The 25,286-nt window shown below is 38.8% G+C and overlaps 1 protein-coding gene across 1 annotated transcript in view; it reads right to left on the reverse strand.

Annotated features, from left to right (window-relative positions):
• The window catches only part of TCERG1L (transcription elongation regulator 1 like), a 221,439-nt gene extending 196,522 nt beyond the window's left edge, over positions 1-24,917 (reverse strand). The window contains exons 1-3 of the mRNA XM_508114.8: positions 24,462-24,917; positions 22,319-22,465; positions 21,378-21,558 (exon numbers count right to left, since the gene is read on the reverse strand). Coding sequence (XP_508114.6) covers positions 21,378-21,558; positions 22,319-22,465; positions 24,462-24,803 — 670 coding nt within the window. The 5' untranslated portion in view covers positions 24,804-24,917. The remainder of the gene's footprint in view (positions 1-21,377; positions 21,559-22,318; positions 22,466-24,461) is intronic.
• Positions 24,918-25,286: the final 369 nt, after the last annotated feature.

Consider the following 25,286-nt stretch of genomic DNA (forward strand, 5'->3'; position numbering starts at 1 on the left):
CATTTGAAGCATCTGCTCCAAAACAGGACCAGCATGGGGTACCAGCCATCACTACCACATCAGACACTGTACTGAAAGTCCTAGATAATCAATATAAAAATAATATTTTAACATTTTAAATTTTAAAAAGCACAAGAACGGAAAAGAAGAAAGAAATCTCACTCCTGAACATTAACACGTCCGTGGCTCTTGCACAGTAGTCTTCTCTTTGTCCCTTAAAACAGGAGAAATACTTGGACAACTTGGGTTAAGAGGCCTTTAAAACGTCTGGGAAGTTCTTATAACAAAATGATGCTAAATGCCTAAGGAGTATTTAGGCACTGTGAATGTTTGGAAATAGTTGTTTCAGTGTCTTTATGTTAAGTGAACTCTGATTCATCAGCTGGATTTTTAAAATTTATTACAGATGGCATAATAATTTATAATATCATGGAAAATCTATATTAAAATATTAAGTCAGAAGTGACATACAAACCTGTGGTTACAATACCGTATTGTGTAAGGTAATGCACCTGCATACTAGCGTTATTTGTAAACATTAACCGGAGCTAGGAGTGACTTTTTTCCCTTCCTTCCGCATTCTAATATTTTATAAATGTTTCATATCTAACAAATATGAATTATTCTTATACTGGAAAAAATAAAAAGCAAATCATTTGTGTATATAAATACTATATAAGTGTACACCATTTAAATACCATATATGTAGCTTAAAATGGATCCTTTAGCTATTCTCATAAGATCAAAGAAATAGGTCACATTTGGGTTCCATTTGGTAACAAATGGGCATGAAGTAAATTTCTTTGAAATGCTGTCTTTAGGCCTCATTGAATTATCTATAAACTATACTCACAAATAGATCTCTGAGATCTTCGCAAATGAGCTTGGTTGTCATCTTCCGGCACCACCGTTCCCACACGGGAGGCGTTAGCTCCATGTGGCTACAGAGCCCCTGACCTGGGCTAGCCCAGATCGAGACGTGTTGCGAATATCAGATATACACTGAATTTCAAAGATAATATCAAAGAAGGAAGGTAAATATCTCACCCATAACTTTTACATAATTACACGCTGGAATAATGTTCTGGATATATTGAACTAAATTAACAAATTATTAAAATTCACCTGTTTCGTTATACTTTTACAAACATGAGTGCCAGAAAATTTTAAATTCCATGTGATGTTAGCATTATATTTCTGCTGGAGAATGTTACTTTGGAATAGGTATCAGAGACGGGAAACTTCCAGTAAGAAGAAAGTAGGGGAATAATAATCTCACATTTAGATGCTAAAGTCCATAGTTGTCATGGAATTCTGACCTCTCCATACTTATTTTCTTAATAGTCTCAACACTAACACAGTGATTCTGTATCCTATCTGTAAGTTAGAATTTCAATCTTTTGGCAAATCGATTCATTATTTTGTGGCTTGTCGCTCACAAATTCAAGGAATATAATGGTCACCAGGACAGATTCCTAGTTGTTTAAAATGATATGAATTATGTTGGTAAATACAAATCTCACTTAATTTCATTACCTATGCAGACTGCCCATTTTAGTTGATGTCTGAATAATTTGCCAATGGGTCTGGGGGCATAACCATTTTTTATATAAATGGCACCTTGAAGTACAGTCCAGATACAGAGAAAATATAAAGTGATCCAAAGGTCTGTCTGACTCACTAGATTACTTCCAAGCCAGTGTCCACCTCCTTGCCATCTAGAGCGGGTACTCAGGGAGCATCTATGGGAACAGTCTAAATAGGCCGGGCATTGCGGATACCACACAAGCAGCAGCCATTAACATCAATTATTAAAATAAGCATAATGCAATTAACTCTCGCAATAATCCCACTTCACATATGAGAACACTGAGGGACAGGGGTGCTCAGTCAACTTCTCAAGGTCAGGCAGCTGGTGAGTGACAGGCCATTTTGAACCCGGCAGTCTGTGGGCAAAGTCTGTGCTCTCAGTAATGACATGATGTCACTCCTTCAACAACAATTTTAAACGATAGACTAGAACGTGGCTCTGGACAAATGTTTTCCACACACAAGTATTTTTCTGACTTCTTCCAGATGGTGTAATTTACAGCACTTTTTTGGATGTGCTTCTCCATAGCTTTCTCTGGAACTGGAGACCTGTGACGATTCCAGCAGGACAAGAGGCAGAGCCTGAACCGGCCACCACAAGCCTGCCAGTCTCTGAAGGCTTGTCTGTGATGGTAAAATCAGTCTGTTCTTCCATAACACAAAAGAAGTGTTTCTCCCCCAACTCTCTAAGGAAAAGTGCAGATTCAGAATGATTTATCTGTTCATCCTACAACTTCAGAAACCAGTCGGCACCAGGCACCCAACCTGGTTTGAGAAACCAACCCCACAGTTTAATCTCCTAGTAAGCAGGTGCTTCCTCTTGACTAGGAGTAACTAACCACCAGCATTTCACTCTCCCACCCTTATCTCATTATGGTCACGTGGATGCAGACCTTCAGGTGGGACCAGACCGACCCTCTCAGGACAGACGCACTGTGGGATACCCGCTGTGCCGGGAGGTGGGTGCTACCCCCCAGGGCCTGCCCTCCACCCCACTATCAACAGGGTTCTCTGCACGGAGAAAATGGAAGTCCCGTCCAGACATCAAGCTCTATGCCTATAAAAATTACCTCGGAACGGGCCCTTACTTGAAGTAGAATCTTTGCAGATGAAATGAGTTAAGATGCTATCATGCTGGATGAGAGAGGGCCTTACATCCAAAGTGTCCTTGTAAGAAAAAGAGGTCACGCAGAGACCCACAGAGAAGGCGGCCCCGTGACCACGGAGACACAGAGGTTGGAGGATGCAGCTCCAAGCCAAGAACTGCCCAGGAAGGCAAAGGACACCAGGAGCCGGGGGAGGGCACCGGACAGACCCTCCCTCAGCGCCTCGAGCGGGAGCCAACCTGGGACTCAGACATTTCCACCGTCTGGCTTCCCAAGCTGAGAGGGAACACGTCTCTGTGAACTTCAGCCACACCATTTGTGGAATGTTGTTACCGCAGCCCTAGACACGGAATCCACTATGCATTCCCAAAAGTGATACAAAATTTCAAAAGTCAGGGTTACAGAATTATTAAAAGCTCTTCCTATTTCCTGACAAAACATGATTCAGATAAACTGAATTTTAAAAACAGATTGCTTCGCTATAGTAAAAGTCTTGATTTTTTTTTTTTTTTTAATCAAGCATCGCCTTAACACAGGCGTTTCTTTTCAGAACAGATGGACAAGACAGCATTATCTTCATTTCGTGAGCGTCACGTGACGGAGAAGAGTCTAACAGCAGGTGATACTCTCATTTTCAACAGCATAAAGAAAAAAAGATGCATTTTCATATACTTATGGCATGTTTCTGATTATAAAAGTAATACAGACTCATTAAATACGAAAAATAAAAGATACGATATAGTTGGAAATAAAAGTGCCCACTTATCCCAGCATCCAGAAAGGCACACCTATGATATTGTGGTACACTGCCTCCATCTCTTATCGGTGTGTGTGTGAGTGTATGTGTGCACCGCTGTGTGTGAGCAGGTGTGCACTGCCTCCATCTCCTATCGGTGTGTGTATGTGTGCACCGCTGTGTGTGAGCAGGTGTGCACTGCCTCCATCTCCTATCGGTGTGTGTGTATGTGTGCACTGCTGTGTGTGAGCAGGTGTGCACTGCCTCCATCTCCTATCGGTGTGTGTGTGTGTATGTCTGCACCGCTGTGTGTGAGCAGGTGTGCACTGCCTCCACCTCCTATCGGTGTGTGTGTGTATATGTGTGCACTGCTGTGTGCGAGCAGGTGTGTACATGTTCACACGGATATACTGTTCTCCAAATTTGGATCCTATTGTTCAATTTGAAGCCTACTTTTAAAAACTTAACATTAGGCCGGGCATGGTGGCTCCCGCCTGTAATCCCAGCACTTTAGGAGGCTGAGGCGGGCAGATCACCTGAGGCTGGGAATTCGAGACCAGCCTGACCAACATGGAGAAACCCCTTCTCTACTAAAAATACAAAATTAGCCAGGCGTGGTGGCGGGTGCCTGTAATCCAAGCTACTTGGGAGGCTGAGACAGGAGAATTGCTTGAACCCGTGAGGCGGAGGTTGCAGTGAGCTGAGATCGCGCCATTGCACTACAGCCTGGACAAGAACAGCGAAACCCCATCTCAAAAAAAAAAAAAAAAAAAAACCTTAACATTAAAACAAAACAACAGCATTTTCTTTTGTCACTGTAAGTGATGTTCTAAGTATGATTTCATTCATGACTGAAGGCCATCCATTTTTTAATGTAGATGTACCATAATTCACGTAAACACTTACCACATTGGAGGTTTTATTTTTCCTTTTTGCATTATGAATAATGTCGTGCACTACCACGGTTCATACACACATGCTCCTTCCCTAACCTCCCTGGAGCTAGAATCACTGAATGAAGTCATATTGGCTTATTTAAAGGATCTAAAAGTTATGCTGCAGGCGTGGCCCATTGCATCCCACTTCTCACAGAGCACGAGAAAGAATTCACTAACTACGGCATTGTTGTGAATGCTGAGTAAAGAGCCAATGTGTTCTGATATCTGTGCTAATTTAAGGAGAACATTCCACTTGGTGGTTTAAATTTACATTCCTTGAATGACTTATGAGTAAGCCACATATTGCACAAGGATCATTTATAATTATTCTGTCTTCCATTTATGTCTATTTTTATTATAATATTAGAATAAACTGTCATATATAACAATGCTTGTAAAATTCATTACATTGACCTATGTGTAGATTACTATGTCAGTACCACATATTTAAAAAACTGATGTAACTTTAGAATAATTTTAATCCCATATATTTCATATATATCTGGGATCCTACATAGCCAAGATATATATAGATAGATACCTTTAATAATCTCATGTGTATATTCCATAAACAGCATTTCTAAATGCACCACTTTCCCATCCAAGACCATAGTAACTGTAAAAAAAAAATTACTTCTCAGAATGTTCTTGTCGTTTTCTCTGTTTAGATTTCACACATAAGTAAAGGTTATGATCCATCTACCTGTGTTGATAGTTGTTCATAGGTATTTTGTGCAGTTTGCTATGTGAATAGAGTATTTTCTTCAATTACAGCATCTAAATAACTAATATGTAGAAAATATATTATTTTCGTATGCTAATATTTTATCAATCCATTTGTTGGTCTTTTAATTCTGAGTTGTTAAGTTGACTGTCTCCAGTTCTCAAAATGTAAAAGTATATAACCAAGTAGGATTTCATATTTCTATTTTATTTCTTATTGCATTGGCTAGAACTTCCTGAAAACAGTTTCAGTAAAACAATAAACAGTGACTCCAACTATCCAAGGACTGGTAACAGTGTGGCGGTTTTTAGCTAATTATTCTGTATCCGTTTCACCTTCATTCTTTAGTTTTCCGACTATTTAAATGGCTGTCACATTTGCATTTTTATCAAACGATGCATCTTCCTGTGGTCGATTGATGGGATATTGTTTTTCTTATAAACACACACAGATGATACTATTGTCACTGCCTTTCATAATATGATGCTGTTGATGAAATGCATATTCTACTGGATTCTTACAGATGTTACTGTTACTGTTCTGTTACATTTTCCCCAATACTTTGTAGGATTTGTATAGCTATCTTTATGACTGAGATTTGTCCGTATAATTTTAGTTTCCATTTTTTCTATTTTTAAAAAACATTGGTAATCAACTTCTATTTACAGTTTCACCGTATTCCATGTTCAGAAACAAGCTTTCTATCTTGAGAATGTTCTCCTCGGAGTCTGGGAGATTTTACCACTGAAACCTGTGGCGTCTCAGGTGCAGGTGGAGCTTCTTGTGCAGCTGCCACATCGTGGTTCGAGTTGAATTGCCCATTGTGTCTCCCAAAATCGTTTATCTAATTACTTAAAAATTACAAATGTGGAGCAGTGATAGCTCCATTTATTGTTTTTTTTTTCATGTAATTTGTTTTCGTGTCCATGAGAATTTTTAATCATTTTAATTTATTTCTGGGATTTTTTTTTTTGAGACAGAATCTTGCTCTGTTGTCCAGACTGCATTGCAGAGGTGCAATCTCAGCTCACTGCAACCTCCACCTCACAGGTTGAAGCGATTCTCCTGCCTCAGCCTCCCGAGTAGCTGGGATTACAGGTACACACCACCGCACCTGGCTAATTTTTGTATTTTTAGTAGAGACAGTGTTTCGCCATGTTGGCCAGGCTGGTCTTAAACTCCTGGCCTCAAGTGATCTGCTTGCCTCAGCCTCCCAAAGCGCTGGGATTACAGGCATGAGCCACTATGCCCGGTCTTATTTCTGTTTTTAAAATCGTCAATGCCTGCCTTTATTTTTTATCATATGCTTCCCCATATTTTCCTTTTTCTCCTTGAGTTTTCTAATGCCTGGATTTGAAAGCTAACTTCTGCATTGCTGATGGTTTCATGTTTAACATCATCATTGTTCCAGGCTTTAGACTTGCAGTGCTATTTGACTGTGACAGTGCAGGAGTATCGCCGTCTTGGACAAGCACCATCATGCTAAAGTTCACCTTGATCAAAAACCGCCTAAATCCAAAGGGCTAAAGTCAGTATGACCATAAACCACAAATTACATCTCCTACCAGAAACATTCCAAACCCCTCCCCGACCAGAGACATGCCAGCCCTGAGATAACCCCCCTCCGGCTGGGAAGATGTCAGCCCCAAGATAACGTCCCCTCTGCCCAGAGACATTCCCACCCCACCATAAAACTTCTCCCTCACACAGAAACCTCCCAAGCTTGTGATAAGCCCCCTCACCCTAAAACCAATCTGTACTCTTAGCCTGTAAGAGAACGTGCTCCTGACCGAAATCCACCAGAAACCCCTCTCAGGTTTATTTTCTCTAAAATAAATCTGTCTTTAACTGTTAAGCCACATTTCATGTTTCTTTCCTCTTTCTTTAACTCTTACAGACTGCAAGTTATTAATTCTAATAGAAGCACTTCAGGTTGGGTAATTTTATTTATGAGTTTATATTGTAATTTTTACTTCTGTTTCACTCATTATTTTTTGTAGCCTTTTAACTTCAAGGTTGATAGGCATATCCCTATAGTCCATTACTGTCTTTCTGGTTCAGACGCATGGTGGCTGTAGGTAAGGCCCAGGCAATTGCTCTCTGTAATTTCCTGAGTGTACTTCCTGGTGTTATGTAGAATCTCATTTTTTACTTTTTTTCTTTAACTTTTATTATGAAATCTTTCAACAATAGTAAATCATAGTGTAAGGAACCGGTATCCCTGTTTTTACACTGTGGGAAGAAAAAAAACAAAGGAAACTGTATATCTGAAGAATGGGAGCCCCTTTAAATGATCAGGCCCAGAGAGGCTTTGGAATGCAACAGCAGTCACCTCCCTGCCCCCGAGCTAAATCATGGCTTCCTGAAGCCACCTGCTGTGCCACCAAGTCTCCATCAAAGGCCATACACTCTACAGTGCCACACGGTGTAGCCCATCACTAACCAATGTCACTTCTGTAAACCAAGCAGAATCTCTGATGAGCCACTTCTGTAACTGCCCCCTCCTGATGATTTGTCCATTATCTCTTTAAAAATCTGAGCCTTTCCTTCATTCTCCAGAGCACTCCCCAAAGCAACCTGGAAATGTTCCTTAGGGCAGCTGTCCTCAACCTTGGCCCAAATAAACTCTCTGTATTAATTTTGCCTCAGTTTCTTCCTTTTAAGTCAACACCACCAACCTAGCTCCCATGCCAGGATTATTCTAAAGTAAACCCATGACATTTTATCTCACCCTTCCATGTTTCAGAAGACATCTCTAAATTATGAGTTCTTTTGAAAAACATGAGCATAGAACTCATCACTCCAACAAATTAACAGTAATTACTGAAAATTACTAAATACATAGTCGGAGTTTTCTTCTATTGTCCATTTTTTTGTTTGGTTTTATTCAAACCAGCATCAAACAAAATCCCGGCATTTTGTTGGGTATGTCTTTTAAGCCTTTTTTTTTTTTTAAGTTGGATGCACTCAGGTGCTATTTACATTGTGTACAGTCCTCTGCTTTTAATAAATGTATACACTTATGAAACCACTGAGGCCAGATAAACGTCCACCATCCCCAAACCTGCCCTCTGACCTGTTGTTGTCAAAACCCTTGTCCCACCCCCACCTCCTGGAAATCACTGTGGTATTTTTTGTTCTTATAGTTTTGCTTTGCCTAGAATGTCACAAAAGTGGAATAATATATGACATAAATGATCCTGAATGCCTTCACTGGCATAATGCTTTTGGGATCCACTCACATCATTGCACATGTAAGAAGTGTGTTCCTTGTTATTTCTGTGTCACAGTCCATTATTTGGATCTAACCAAGTTTGTTTACCCATTCACCAGCCAACATCGCTTAGGAATAAAGCTACTACAAACGTCTGTGTGCAGGTTGCTATGGGCATCTTTTTATGTTTCTAGGACAAATACGTAAGAGTGAGATTACTGGGAACTAGGATAAGAGTGTTAATAACAACCTGCTCAACTGACTTTCAAAGTGACTGTTCCGTGTTGCATTCCCACCAGCAAGTTATGAAAACTTCAGCTGTGCCACATCTTCACCACCACGTGGTATTGCCAGGTTCTGTCTTTGTTTCATGATCACCATTCTAATAAGTATGTAGGGACTCCGATCATGGATTCAACTTGCATTTTGCTAATGAAATATGATGTTGAACATTTTTAAAAATTGTATTTAATTTTCTTTAAACTCACATAAAATAACAATACATATTCCTGGGGTATATAGTGATAATTTGAGCCATATGAAGTCTAGTGACCAGATCAGGACAATGAGCATATCCATCATCTCGAACATTTACCATTTCTTTGTGGTTGGAAACATTCAATATTCCAATAACCCTCCTTCTAGCTATTTGAATGTATATATTGCATTGTTGTCATCTGTAGTCACCCTACAGTGGTAATGACCTCTAGAACTTATTCCTGCTCTCTAGCTACAATTTTGTAGACTTTCACAAATACCTCCCTATTTCCTGTGCTTATTGGCAATCCATCTTTCTTTGTTGGTGATGTGTCTGGTCATATATTTTGTCCACTTCTGTTGGATTTTTTTTTCTTATGACTAAGTTTTGAAGGTTCTTTGTATGCTCTGTTCTTTATCAGACATATGTTTTGTGAGTATTTTTCCCACTGTGTGCCTTTTCTTTTTCTGCTTTTTTATTTTATGAAAAGTGATTTCAAAGACCAACAGCTTTTTTTAAATTTTGATGAAGTTCAAGTCATCAATGCATTTTCTAATGTGGTTCATGCTTTTGGTGTCATGTATTAAAAATATTTGTCCAATCCAAGGTCACAACATTTTTCTTCAATGTTTTCTTCAGAATTTAGTTTTTGGTTTCACGACTCGATCAACCATCTATTTTGAGTTCATTTTTATATATAGTAAAATGTATTCATCAAGGATTGTTTGCTTATTTTGAAGACAGACAGATGTTCACTTGTTCCAAAATCATTTGCTGACAAGATGGTCTTTTCTTTATTGATTTTTCTTTGTACCCTTGTAAAAAAATCAATTGGCCATATGTGCATGTGTCTACTTTTGGATGGTCTACTACGATGTTCTACTGGTCTTTATTCTTATGCTTTTGCCAATTGCACAAAGCCTTAGTTCCTGGTGATTTGTCATCAGCATTTAGATCAGCTATGCCTGTGTCCTCCACACTCGTTTTCTTCGTCAGAACTATTGTGGTGATTCCACTTCCTTTGCCTGTCCATATTAATTATTGCATGGGCTTGTCAATTTACATGAAACTGGGATTTTGTTTAGGGTTGCATTAAACATGTAGCTTAATCTGGGCAGAAGTGAAATCTTAACATTATTGAGCCTTCCAGTCTATCCCTCCATTTATTAATGTCTTATTTGATTTCTTTCATTAATGTTTCATGATTTTCACATATTTTGTTAGGTTAATCCCTAAGTACTTCATGATTTTGGTGCAATTTTAAAGGTACTTGTATTTTATTTTAACTTCCAATTGTTTATTACCAGTAATACAGGGGTACAATTGAATTTTGTACATTGACCTTGCATCCTGCAACCTTGCTAAACTTCCTTATTCGTATTAGTAGCTTTTGGTAGACTCTTTGAGATAGTCTATATCGTCATTTGTCTGCACATAGAGACAGTTTTGTGTCTTCCTTCCCAGTTTGTATGTTTTTCTTTTCTTTTTACTTTTTGCCTTGTTGCATAACTAGGGCTCCCGTCACAAATCCTTGCCTTGTTTTTCATCTTAGAGGGAAAACATTATCCTTCCACTATTCAGTTTGACATTAGTGGTAGATCTTCCTTAGATGTCCTTTGTCAGTTTGCGGAAGTCCCTTTAATTCTTAGTTGAGTTACACATGGTTTTTTGTATTGTTTTGTTTTTAATCTGAATGGATGGTGAATTTGACAAATGCATTTTCTGAATCTATTGAAATAAACTTATTACTTCCCTTGTCTTTTGATAAACAGCATTGATGGATTTTCTAATGTTGAACAAGCATTGGATTTCAAAAAAATAAAAAATAAAAAACTCTTGGTCAAATATATTATCAACTTTAAATATGGCTGGATTTGATTTGTTAATGTTATCTTGAGCCTTCTTTGCATGTATGTTCAAAAATTGTATTGGTCTGCTATTTTCTCTCTGTAATAACCATTTGGTTTTTGTGTAAGGGTAATGGCTACCTTAGAAAAAAATTACTTAGGGAATATTATTTCATTTTATTTTCTGAACAAGTTTATTTTAATTTGTGTATTATTTCTTCCTTAAATATTTGGTAGACCTCACCAGTGAAGCTGTCAGGGATTGAATGTTTTCCTGTTGGAAGAGTTAAATCATAAATTTACTGTTTTTATCAGATACAGAGTTATTCATGTTTTCTATTCCTATTTCTATTTATGTTTTCTATTTCTATTTCAAATAACTTATTTCATCTAAGCTGTTGCATTTATGATTATAGTTTATATTTTCCTATTGCATGGTTAGTGTTAAGATCCATAATAATGTCTTTTATTTAATTCCTGACATCAGTAATCTGTGTCATCTTTCCTCTAATTTTTTATAGCCAGGAGTTTATAAATTCTATTGCTCTTCCTAAAAAATGAAGTTTTGTTTTCATTGATTTTCCTTATATTCTTGTTTTTTAATTTTTTAATTTCTGCTGTTATCTTTACTATATCCTTAGATTTAATTACTTCTCCATTTTCTAGTTTCTTAAGGTTAAGCTTAGATCATTAATTTGAGGTATTTCTTTTTTTTTTTAATATAGGCGTTTTAATGCTATAAATGTCCATCTAAGCTATGTCCCACAAGACTTTTTTTGTGATATTGATTTTGATTTTCTTTTCATTTTCATTCTATTCAAAATATTTTCTTATTTCCACTGTCACTTTTTCTTTGACCTATGCATTACTTAGAAGCATTCTGTTCTATTTTCAAACATTTGGAGGTTTTCCGGATATCTTTGTTACTGATTTCTAACTTAATTTTGTTGTGGTCGGAAAATAAATTGTGTAAACTTTTTTTTTTTGAGACAGAGTCTCACTCTGTTGCCCAGGCTGGAGTACAGTGGCATGATCTCGGCTAAGTGCAACCTCCACCTCCTGGTTTCCAGTGATTCTCCTACCTCAGCCTCCCAAGTAGCAGGTACTACAGGCACATGCCACCACGCCCGGCTAATTTTTGTATTTTTAGTAGAGACAGGGTTTTGCCATGTTGGCCAGGCTGGTCCCGAATTCCTGACCTCAGGTGATCTGCCCACCTCGGCCTCCCAAAGTGCTGGGATTAGAGGCATGAGCCACGGCGTCCAGCCCTACTTTTAATTATTTAAAATTTTTGACTTGTTTTATAGCCTATAATATGGTATGGATGAATGTTTCCTGTGCAGATAAAAATATATGCCCTGTTACTGTAAAGTAGACTGTTCTATACATGTCAATCAGGTCAAGTTGTTGGACAGTATTATGCAAGTTCTCTAAATTCTCACTGATATTCACAGATGAGCTTCCATGCTGCATCAATCACTAAGAGATGCTGAAATCTCCAACTGTAAACACGACTGTCTATTTTTTTGTTCTGTTCTATCAGTTTCTGTGTTTTCTATTGTGAATTTATTTTATTAGATTAAATTATTAGGTTTTATTAGATTAAATATATTTGATTAGATTTTATTAGAAATTTTTATCCCTAGTAATACTTTTTGTTCTGAAATCTAATTTGTCAAATATTAATACAGTCACTTCAGCTTTCTTTTGATTTATATTTACATCTTATATCTTTTCCAGACTTTTGCTTTTATGCTCACTCTGTCTTCTTATAAAAAGTGAGTTTTTTATAGACATCGTATATTTGGAACTGAAAACCTGCAAACTTCTGTCTATTCATTAGGGAGGTTAGATCTTTATATTTAAATCTACCATTTTATAGTTTTTAAAATATTTGTTCCAACTTTATTTTGATCTTTGCTTTCTTGTTTTGTCTGCTTTTGGGTTGTTTATTATCATATCATTTTAATCTCCATAATTATTTTACTAGTTATAACTCTTTTCACAGTTTTAAGTGTCTGCTGCTCTACTGCTTTATATCTTTCGAAGATAAAGTATATCTTCATCTTAGAGGGAAAACATTATCCTTCCACTATTAAGTACAACGTTAGCTGCAGATCTTCCTTAGATGTCCTCCGTCAATTTGAGGACGTCCCCTTTAATTCCTAGTTCATTTATAGGCAGTTTTTTGTATAGTTTTGTTTTTAACCTGAATGGATGGTGAATTTAAAGACATACTTATATCTTACATCTTCAAAAGGTATAAAGTATGCCTTTAACTTGGCACCTTCAAATAATACTATAGCACATAATGTATAGTACAATAGCCTTACAATTCCACACTTCCAATTCCTTCCTTACATTCTTTGTGAAATTTTTGACACACATTTTTATTTTGTGTATAATTTTACGCATTATATAACTATCTTTTGCTCTTTATACGGTCAGTTATCTTTTAAAACAATTAAAAACAGAAAAATATATATTTTACCTTAATGTATTCCATCTCTAGCACTCTTCTTTTGTGTAGAGGTAACTTTATGCTAGTATATTATTCCTGACTGATAAGCTTCTTCGTAATTTCATGAACTGCAAATCTACAGAGAATGAATTCTTCTCAGCTTTTGTTTGCTTTTTAAAAATCTTTATTCCACTTAGCTTTCAATAATTGTTTCTGTTTGGTATAAAGTTCTTTGAATCAGAAGTTTAAATGTGATTCATCTAGTTTTCAATTTCAGCTTTTTCTTGTTTTTGCTATTTATTAGTCTTACGGTTTGCTGAACTTCTTGGATTTATAGTTTCATAATGTCCATTTTTATTTCCTTTGATCATGTCTTCAAATATTCTATCTTCTACGTATTCTCTCCTTGCCCTTTTCAGACTTCAATTATACATAAGTTAAACCATTTGATATTCTCTCCTGGCTCTGGAAAAGGGTGTTCCACGTTTTCAGTTGCTTTCTTGTTTTGTTACAGGTCTGTTGATCTATCATTAATTTCACTAATTCTTGGCTGTATCACATCTATGCAGGAGTTCATCAAAGTAATTTTTCATTATGCCAGGTTTCATTTTTTCTAATATTTTAATTTGACTTTCTTATATTTTTATATTGCTGATGAAATTCTCCTTCTGTTCATTCATGTTGCTCTCCTTTCCATGAGTTAATTTAACATGCTAATCATGGTCAATCATAGAACTATCTGATAATTCTAACATCTGTGTCATCTTAGGGTCTGATTATGTTGATTATTTTGTATCTTGTCAATAGTTTATCACTTCTTGCTTGGTTTGTGTGTCTTGTAACTTTATGTATTAAGTGCTAGGCATCATAAATAGAACAATGAATGAGATAAATATGGTTTACTCCTGAGAATGGGCACATCCCTTCTTATGTCAAGCTGTTAGTGAATGCAATTTTGTCAGTGTATTCAGGGGGTGGACCTGGATTTGGATTTTGTTGTCATGGTTGCCTTCAATGCACCACAAGCTTCAAATCCTTTAAAAATGTATTTTGATTAAGACAAATTCTGGCATGTATGAAAATCTTTTTCAGTATTTGTACCCTTACCCCAGCTTTCAGCCAGCCTGACATCCCTGCACCACAGAAAAGGATTCCTATATGTCCCTCTCCTTCCACCAGTGATAGGGTGTTATTGCTTTTTACTCAGCACTTGCAACTGGTTAGTGGGAAGAAATCCTTGTCAATTTCAGTCCTAGGTAACTTTGTTCATTTAGTCTTCAAGACTGAGGGTTTCTTACTCCTTCTGCTTTTAACAAACGTGAAGGATTTTTAAAGGCTTTATACTCTCATGATCCGTCTTTCTCACCTCCTCAATTTTACTGACATAATTTATGTATCCAGATTATAATTATCATAAAAAACTCTTGTAAATAAAAATATTGCTTTAAATTTTTCACTCATTCCTGCAACCAAATTAACAAATACTCACATATATCCTAAAGGATTAACAGAAATTGTTGATAATTACAGATATTTTGAAAACTGACATCTCCATTGTTAGTTCTTGTTTTAGCTGTATTTATCACTTACCTGAGAAAATTAAAAGAAAAAATGAAATTTGATAAAATAAACTTTTTCCAAATGTCTCATATTTCATAGAAGAATTCTAAAGTAATTGTGTTTCAATGATTTGAAAACTGAGAAAACGTAACCTCGTCTGCTTTTTAAAAAAAAATCATACTGATAAGTGCTTGAGAAAATAGGATCAGTGTGAACACATTCAAAATAACCATATAAAACAAAAGTAAACAAAATGAAATAAAATGTGAATGTCACCCACAAAAATAAAAACAGAATAAATCAAAAGAATAACAAAAGAAAATAAAAAAGCCGAATGTAATAATTACAGATAAATATATGTATAGTAAATCAAATATAAATATGCTAAACTTCGTTTTCAAAAAGCAAAGGCAGACATTGTACATTTAAATAACTGACCTGAGCTTACAACAAAAATAAGGAAAAGTTGATAAGAAGAATAAAACACAAGATGTAGACAGAGCAGCAGCAACATTAATTTTAGACGGAGAATTTGAGGTGAAAACATTAGGTGTGGTAAATTCAGTTGATTGCTTTTTTAAGAACATCTTTTCCATACTAATGCATTTGTACGACTTTCTTGCGAGGCATAAATTGCTTCAATCACAAGATGCTTTCCTCATAATTCTCTAAACTTTTCCCCATGAACCAAGCTTGTCTAGTACTGCAGAATGGCCTGAAGCCGTGTCAACTTCTGTGTTCTTTTAAGTAGTGCCTCCAACATTCATAAAATGCCTCCAGGATACAGTGAGCAGGATATATGGCTTGCTTTGCCCCATTTACTACTTCTGCTGAAATTTGTTTTTTTGGTTTTTTTTTGAAAGGGGAGATATATATTTTTTCTTTTTCTCATCAGATGGGTTTTATTTAACCTTACATATATTGACTTATTTTCCAACCTGACTCTGGTATGATATTATGAGACAAGGAAGAAAAACCAAAATATTTCCCCCAAAACATGTTTCTTTGCCATACCTTGAAACGGCCCTGCAAGCCATCTTTGGTAGGAGAAAATTTGCATCTGTAAAGAATCTCTATTAACATAGCTAGATCTTTTACTTCCAGGCCCTCCCAATTCTTTTTTTTTTTTTTCATTTTTTTTTTTTTATTATACTTTAAGTTCTGGGATACATGTGCAGAACTTGCAGGTTTGTTATATAGGTATACATGCGCCATGGTGGTTTGCTGTACCCATCAACCCGTCATCTACATTAGGCATTTCTCCTAATGCTATCCCTCTCCTAGCCCCCCACCCCGCAACAGGCCCTGGTGTGTGATGTTCCCCTCCCTGTGTCCATGTGTTATCATTGTTCAATGACCACTTATGAGTGAGAACATGTTGTGTTTGGTTTTCTATTCTTGGGTTAGTTTGCTGAGAATAATGGTTTCCAGCTTCATCCATGTCCCTGCAAAGGACATGAACTCATCCTTTTTTATGGCTGCATAGTATTCCACGGTGTATATGTGCCACATTTTCTTTATCCAGTCTATCGTTGATGGGCATTTGGGTTGGTTCCAAGTCTTTGCTATCATCAACAGTGCTGCAGTAAACATACGTGTGCATGTGTCTTTATAGTAGAATGATTTATAATCCTCTGGGTATATACCCAGTAATGGGATTTCTGGTTCAAATGGTATTTCTGGTTCTAGATCCTTGAGGAATCACCATACTGTCTTCCACAATGGTTGAACTAATTTACACTCCCACTAACAGTGTAAAAGCATTCCTATTTCTCCACATCCTTTCCAGCATCTGTTATTTCCTGACTTTTTAATGATCGCCATTCTAACTGGCATGAGATGGTATCTCAGTGTGGTTTTGATTTGCATTTCTCTAATGACCAGCGATGATGAGCTTTTTTTATATGTTTGTTGGCTGCATAAATGTCTTCTTTTGAGAAGTGTCTGTTCATATCCTTCACCCAATTTGTAATGGGGTTGTTTGTTTATTTCTTGCAGATTTGTTTAAGTTCTTTGTAGATTCCGGATATTAGCCCCTTGTCAGATGGATAGATTGCAAAAATTTTCTTCCATTCATGAAATCTGTGTTTTTAAGGAGGTCAAAGCAATATAGGTTTGTTGTTTGCTTTCTATTTTACACAGATCTCACCTTCTTCCACTGTTACAATCTGATTCTCACAGTCACATCTATTCATGCTTAAGAATCTTTCTATGTTGTCTTCTATCATCAGATGCATAATTAATTCTTCTCTTCAGTGATTTTAGTTGCTAGTTTTCAAAAGTTTCCTTGCATTCTTTTCTCATTTCCTCAAACTGTCTTTTCACATTGGCCAACTCTCTTTTGAGTTTATCTTTTACTGCTTTTCTATATTCTATTTTCTTTTACCTATTAAGATAGGCAAAAGTTGTTTTGCCTAAAATGGTTACTAATTCCTGTGCAAAATCCATTTCTCAGATATGTTTCTCTTCTGGAGCTTTTGAGCAAATGAATCTCTGATGAAGCAGAATACTTCAGATGCCCTCATCTTCCACTTTCTCTCCCTGTCTCTCTCTTCATCATCTTTGAATGAAGAGAGGTACAGCCAGTGGTTTGTTTTGGTTTGGTTTGTTTTGCCCATCATGGTGTCTGTTGGTAGAATCAGGCTCTTTGATCTTAAGCTGGCAGGCAACGGGACATGGACAACTTTTACATAAATCTCTAGTTTCCAGCAAGATCCTTCTATTTCATTTGCCTTTGCTGGACAGAAGCTGAATTAATTACTTTCTCCTCCCACTGCTTGATATTCTTGATATAAGTTCTTTAATTCCTGAATGGCTTGAAGGACTCCGAAGCTCTTATTTTCAGAAGTAGAAAACAGAGACTCCTTGGAGGGTACTCTTACCCCCCAGACCCTTCTCCACGTCTGCCTGTGATGAACCACATGTCCTAAGATGCAAGGTGAGCCCCTTCTTCCTGGGAAGAAGAGGGACTGACAGGACTGCAGGGAGTGGGGAGGTGTTGACAGAGATGTGGCAGCTGATGCACAGGCACTGCTGAGGAAGAGGTGGTGACTGTGGGGCAGGTGGCCTCTCCCTGCCTGTCCAGCCCTGAATCAGCTTCTGAGGTCTGGGAATCAATGGGTCCTAGATAATTTCTCCATTCAACCCATTCACAATGATCAGGAAGAATTTCTTTGAAAGCTGCAAAATTATTAATTGGAGACCTTAGTTTCCAGTGCAGGTGTAATTATTTGCATGCTTGGATGTATTTGTCTGTGAGAAGGCTCTGCCTCTTCTGTGGCTCCTCTGCTTCCTGAGAACAAGTTCACACTTTCCTGGAGGAGCCAAGAATCCTGAGTGGAAGAATGATGTAAAGTCCCCCAACAGTCCGTGAGGATCCAGGGGACTGACTCACCCCACAGGTCTCATGTGATGGGACTTGTTTGAAGAGGCCCCAGAGCCCATCCCTGCCACGTCTCCTCCGGCAGCCCACACTTGGCTACTCGGAATTGCCTGATTACAAAATGCTCCCCTTGATTTTGTGTCTTTGGACATTCTATGTCCTTAATTTGGAATTCGTTCGACTCTTCCTGCCTCAAGGTGGCATTGGCCACAGAGGCCTTACCTGAGGATCCCCCGCTAAGGTTCTCCTCAAACACCTGCAGAGAGCATGCGCCACTTGCATTTCTCCCCCAGGTCATATATTGACAGGCTAGCCCCCGAGGTGATGGCATGAGGAGGCTGGCCCTTTGGGAGGCTCAAAAATGGCCAACAGGCTTGTTTACAATGGAGCGGGATAACAGGCGACCATCATCCTCCTGGTCACGAATGAGTGCAGTGTATATAAAAATGGGGTCCTTTATAATGACTATTAAAGCTTAGATAGCTTTTCCAAATTCATCCAAATTGTGCTTTTATATTATCTGAGACTCTGTGCCATGCAGTTCATTCTTAATCAACAGTAAGTGAGGGGTGGTCCGGTATTAGTCTCACCCCCATCTCTACCAGAGAGATTCCAACTTAGCTCAACAAACGATCCAGTTCATTCAAACAAACCTGCCTTCTGGGTTACATCATTTGAGTTCATAGTATAAATTGCTATTATCCCTAAAACAACAGTGCAAATTTTAAAAGTACTTAAAGAATGATCATTACAGAAAAATTACTACCTCTCCAAGAAAGGAAAATAAGCTTAGCTCACTAGACCTGTTTAAAATGAGTGAGTTTGATTCACTCTTCCAGCTCTTTGGGAGCTCTATTTCTGCTTCACTGATTAACTTGAAGGGGATCGAGAAAATATATCTGATTCTCAGGCCACTTATTTCTGAATATAAAACTTTATAACACGATTGATCTTTGTAATATAACTATTATATAATAGATTTATACATTATATATTTTATATGTAGTACATGCATATATTTGTAAATGCGTACTTTTATAATATATATTTGTGATACAAATTATTATAATATATAAATTTATCAATTCATAATAGGATATGAAAACTTAATAGTAATTTTTAGTAATTACAGCATATATGAACATTTACGTGTGAGTGTCTTAATAAGGTTCTATTTTCTCATTAACTGCAGTAAAATTAAAACGATTTACCTGAATTTTTAACTTACTTGGAGCTTACCCTACCTACCACCTTCACTTGTCCCCGTTCTTATCCCATTTCTCTGTTAAGCAGTTAGTAACACATAAATAACCCCTTAGATGCTTTCTTTGGCCTAAGAGACATTCAATATGTGCATTCCAAAGTTGGGTAAATTCAAAGAATTCTGAAATTTATCAAAAAAGTAAAGTTTTCATGAAGCAACTCAGAAATTACCATCTCAAAACAAATACATTTGATTATTATTACATTACCTTTGGTGTCAGGTACACTTCTCGCCAAAACATAATTAAAATTGTAGGTGTTATATTCATATATGATCCATAAATTTAAAAAAAGGGCAGAGAAGAGAAAAATCTAAGCTTTGTTGAATAGTGGACTAGGTTAGAATGAAAGGTTGTTCTGCTATTTATCATGTTTATAAGAAATATTATTTTATTTTGTTCTTAAAAATAGATCCATTAATGGATACCCCATTCTCCATGATGTGCTTATTTCACATTGCATGCCTGTGTCAAAATATCTCACGTACCCCACAAATATATACACCTACTATGTACCCACAAAAAATTATAAAAATAATTTGTAAAAATTTTAAAAATAGATACATCCAAAAATCAAAGAAGGTAAAATCAATACAAATATGTTTCTAATGAAGTATTGCATATTTGCCACACAATAGTAAGTAAACGATGTCCATAAGATGGAAAATCTATGAGAGGTGGCCATAAGCTTCTCCAACTAAAAGATATTTAGCACATTTATATATGAATTTCCTAAGAAGAAGGTGAAGGCATGGTGGAAAATGTCTGTATTGTACTCAGGGGTGAACTGAGAGAAGGGAAGTTCACATAAAGACTTTGTAGGAACAGGTGAGCTGATTTCACCATTTTTTAAACTACATTTGCTGGTTATTTTCATGACAGTTATTACCAATGCATTAGGAAATTAAAATATTACCTTTTCATATACCAAAAGAACCCTCCAAAGTCATGTCATCCTCATATAACACATGCCACTGAATCACCTTTTATCATCATTAAATTAAATAGGAAACATGATCATCTCAGTGTAAAATGTTTATAAATGTGTGCATGTACCATGCTCACTCAGATTTCAATTAATCCCTAATGCATAATTACAAGGACGAGTTGCAGTCAGAAATCATTTAGGCCTATGAGAAACACAAATAGTTTAGTTGTTCTTCCTGACTTATTACTAAACAAGATTCATAGCAAATTGGAATAAATGTGTAGGCAAACAGAGAACAAAATAAATACATCTCCTAAATCAGCACTGCATTATTCACAAGAACATCTTATTACTAAATTTTAGAGACACATATTGAGACAAGCTTAGTAGGTAGGAAATTACAAGAAGGTAATGTAATTCTGAAGCCATAAAATATTCCATAATGGAAGGTGTTGCATGACAATTTTGGCACGGGCAGCATTTGCTTTTATAAAATGATCTACATGTTAAGGTGATTTTAAAAATCAATTTAAAAATTCATAAGATGATTATATTCCCCTGTTACTATATAGGTTTATTATACAATCTTTCATCCAGGCATTGTTTCATGGGAGTCTGTTCCAGGACAAATGTTCTTTCAGGTCACTAGACTCCAAAGACAGAACAAAATCCATCTTTCAAAGAGGGCATTTTATAGTCCATCTCACTATCACCCGCAACGTGAAGGCAAAATTCAGAGATCACACATGTTCCTGCGTCCTACAGACCAGCAAACCTTATTCCTTGCACGTCGCCACAGAGAGGCAACATTTTTTAAAGAGTAGACTGATCAATTAGTGCCCCTATTAAGAGCTATCAGCAGGAAACCTGGTCCAATCCTAAAAACAGAGCACTGCAAATACAATTCTGTGAAAACCCCTTCAGCCATCTCTTCAACATCAGATCTCATATCCACCCACCCCAGAAAAAAATAGTGGATAAGCTATCCAAGACTAGTTTTTTTTAAAAAAGCTTCATGCTTGTGAAAAGAAATTATATTTTACCAAGATAATTGTTTCATTAAAATGATGAGTATGGTTTTCATATCTAAAACTAATTTATGATTGAAGCAAAAATAAAACACACATTGTCAATGTTATTTGGGCACCAACCTGGGATGGGCTGAGGTGCTAACACCACCGTGGGGAGCGGCCTGGAGGCAGGAGCCGGCCTGGACAGAGACACAGCTACTTGATTTGCCAGCAAATGAGGCTTTTCATGCCCATGGAAAAATCTTGACTCCTCAGGATGTATCCACGTTGAGTCCAGAGCAAAGGAATTATTAAAAAAGATCTGTCGAAAAATAATGCAAGCATAACACTGAAGGCAAGGTGCATGATAAAAGCTGAACATGACCATGAAAATATTTGTGTTGCCTTACGTTGATCCAACATTGAACATTCTATTATTGGGGACTCTATAAAACCATCATTCTAAAACTTAAAGAAGTTCCACAGGGCTTCGATACCAATCACCATCTAGCTAATGTCTTCTGGGCCGGCCTTCAACTATTGACTTGGTCACTTCAGCCCAGCAGTTCAGTTCACTGATTGAAGAATCACCCCAATGAGATAATGACTAAGCTGTACGACAAATCAATAATTTACTTCTTTAGTTTCCTTGTGAACAAAATGTAGTCAGTAAATTTGAACCCGAAAGCCAAAACAAACCATTAGAAAGATGAAAACTTAAAGCATCATATGAAGAAAAACTGACTTTTAAAACTTCAACTGGTATTGTGTAATGTTCAAGTCTAGATTTTTGATCAATGGTTACAAATTTAAAAAAAAAAAATTTTTAAAAAGACTCTGATTCAAAAATTGGAAATTTTACATTGCCCTGTGGAATCCAAATATCCTAAACTAAAACAAAATGCCCCCCACCAGCTGATATTTTTGAACAGATCAATCTAATCCTGAAATGATTTATTTCTATACCTAGATGGCCAATTTATGGCAACAAGAAAATACATGGGTATTTTTGTTGTTATGTCGATGTTCGACAACTTAATCATTAAAAGCCCCTTATCCAATTAAATCACTTGCGTTTTTACCTTACAGTTAGGAATCCTTTTGTCTATCCAACTTTTCCCAATAGGGGTTGCAAGAGCAGAAGGGCAGAGATGTGGGAAGACGGGCACCAGCTCCACTGTGGAAGAGGGGGGCAGTCCTAGGGACGGAGAATGGCCACCAAACAGCCACTGCAAGCCAAGCAAGAAAAGACAGCTGCATTAGCCTGAATCCATCCACTCGACTTCATGCCAAAACATGCTGGAATAACTGCTTTGAAAAGGGAATTTCAAAATGTATGTATTTGATTATCAGATAAATTTCCTCGAGAAAAACTATAAGTATGTACCAATCAAAGAAAAAATTATAGAAGTTTTCATATCTGAATCATCACAAAGCATTACCAACATTGCATTCTTCAATACGGAAAAAGAACTTCTAAGCACAAAACCACAAGCACGCAGTAAGAAATGGGTTTCTGCTCTGAGATAATGAGAAACCACCATGAAGAAGAGAAATGCTGGGTATTCCTTTTCTAATTCTTAAATTATTTTTATAGGCAGGCTTAGGGCTATATTTTATAATATTCCTTTCAGCATTGCATTTTGTATTAATTACTTTTGTCGTTTTACAAATAACTAATACTTTCAAAATGAAAATATCTAGGAAGTTAAGATTCCAAGTTTCACCAATACAAGGTTCACCAATACAAATAGATTCTATGGCAAAAAAAAAAACAAAAACAAAAAAAACTAAGCATCTTATAAGTTGAAGATCTCAATGCACAGAATAAAACATCAGTCATGGAAAGGGGCTGGTAATTCAGGGCACCATCTCTCTAATTAAAATAACTGAGACCTCATAAGGCACTAATAAAATGCATTGCTCAATGACATGGAACGTTTCAGTACCTATTGTTTTAAAATCGTAAAAGCATTTGTGATGTTCCTGTTACGTGAAAATGTTCTTCTGGCTGTACACATTCTTACTTTACAGAAGCTGGGTAGCACAAAAATATTTAAAAGATTAATGCTAAGGTTTTTTTAATTTTCTTTTAAATTTATACAAGTGAAAAAATGCAGTTTTTTAAAACAGAATTTAAAAAATGTAGTTCCTTGACATTATATACCTCTAGTGGCAGCACTCTGATATAACACCCCTCCAAAATAACGGCAAAAACTACCAACGTTTCTCGAATAAAATCCAAAATAAACTGCATCACACATAAAAATACAATATCCAGTGCTGCATATGTGATGTATCATCAAGTCTAAAGACCAATTTAGCAGGAGTTTAACAACATCTTTTAGAAAAGCTCACAAGATAATATTGGAATTAAATTAATCAAATGGTGTATTCTAACATAACACCCATTTGAATATGCTAATGAGGTCAATCCTTGGAATAAAATGCACGCTATTCCCTGATTTAAATGCATCTGCATAGTTAGCTGACAATGAATCTTGCCCAAACCAGCCCGCCTAGCTCTGCTGCACCATTTATCAAAGGTTCAGTCACTTTTTCTTTTTAATTCCATGTCTTAAAAGCCAAACTCTAGTTCTAAAGTGCAGTGTGGCATTAGCGAATGTGGTGGACTCCGGCAGGCCTGGGGCAGGGGAATCTCCGGTAACATCCCTCAGTACCGAAGGCAGGATTTCCCGGCCACTTCCATCGGTTGGAATTCTCTTAAGCATTGCCCTGAGTCTATTTTCAAATGAAAGGGGGAAAAACCCAAACCAGATTAGAATCTGAAACAGCTGAAACAGCTATCGATTTCCAGCTTGCTTTCAAGTCTGGCAGAGACTGTGAAAGTCCTAACTTCTCCGCGATGTCAGCCACGGCCCGCGGCGGTCACGGAGCCACTTCAGCACCTCGCGGTGGACAGTGACCCCCGGCGTGGCGCGAGTTCCCTGCGGTCCCCACGCGGGCCTGGGCGGCGGGTCCCTCCACGGCTCCGTCCAGACACCCGGAGGCACCTGCCAAAGCTGCGGAGGTGGACAACCGGGCGTCCAAGCATGAACTTTCTCGCCGAGGCACGGCTGCCGGGCTGCGTTCTGAGGGTTCGGGGCGGCGAGGACCGCCGGGGAGGAGGGCGCGCGAGCCGGAGGCCAGAGCCGGGCCGGGCAGGGCGCGCCCAGGAGCGGGGGAGCCGGCGACCCGGGCCGAGGCGGGACGGGGACACGTTACCTGCCCGTGGAGCGCGGGGAAGGGGTGCGCGGCGGCGGCGGCGGAGTCTGGCGCAGAGGGCAGCGGCAGCAGCGGGAGCACCGGCTCGCTCGGGGCCGGCCAGCCGGGGAGACCGGGGAGCAGCGGGGCCGCGGGCGGCGGGGCCGAGGCGAGCAGCACCGGGGGAACCACGACCCCCGCGCTGAGCCGGAGCAGCCCGGCCGAGCCCGGCACCATCCAGACCCAGGGCGGCGGCGGCGGCGGCGGCTCTGCGTCCATCGGCCAGAGGAGAGGCTGCCGCCGCCGGGGCTGCTGCTGCTGCAGCTGCCGCCGCCGCCGCTGGAACCTGGCGCCCGCCTGCATCCTACATCCCCGCGCTGACGGCGGCGGCGGGGGCGGCGGGCGCCCGAGATGCTGGGCCGGCGGCGGCGCGGCTCCGGAGCGAACTCACTTGGCTCCGCGGCGCGGCCGCTCGCTCCGCCCCTGCCCCGCGCGGGAAGCTCCTCCTCCTCCCGCCCGCGCCGCCGCCGCCCCCGGACCCGGCCCCCGCCCGCCCGCGCCCCTCCCCGCCGGACCCCGCCCCGCCCTCGCGCTCCCTGGCCCTGGCCGGGGTCTCCTCCCCGCTGCGCCCCTGGACCCGGGCGGCCGCGGAGGACGTGGGTGGGAGAGGGCCGAGGGCGCGCCCGGCTGGGCTCCCGCCGATGCCGGCCCCCTGGTGGCCTCTGGCCCTCTGGGACCCAACGCACCGCGAGGGAGGCTCCGGGCTCCACACTCAAGGGCAAGCGGAAGCCGAGGTGGCGGCGCCGGAGCCAGGCATGTCCCGCTGCCCAGCGCGGGGCTGAGGGC

Source organism: Pan troglodytes, chromosome 8, assembly GCF_028858775.2.
Source record: "Pan troglodytes isolate AG18354 chromosome 8, NHGRI_mPanTro3-v2.0_pri, whole genome shotgun sequence".
Taxonomy (NCBI): Eukaryota; Metazoa; Chordata; class Mammalia; order Primates; family Hominidae; genus Pan; species Pan troglodytes.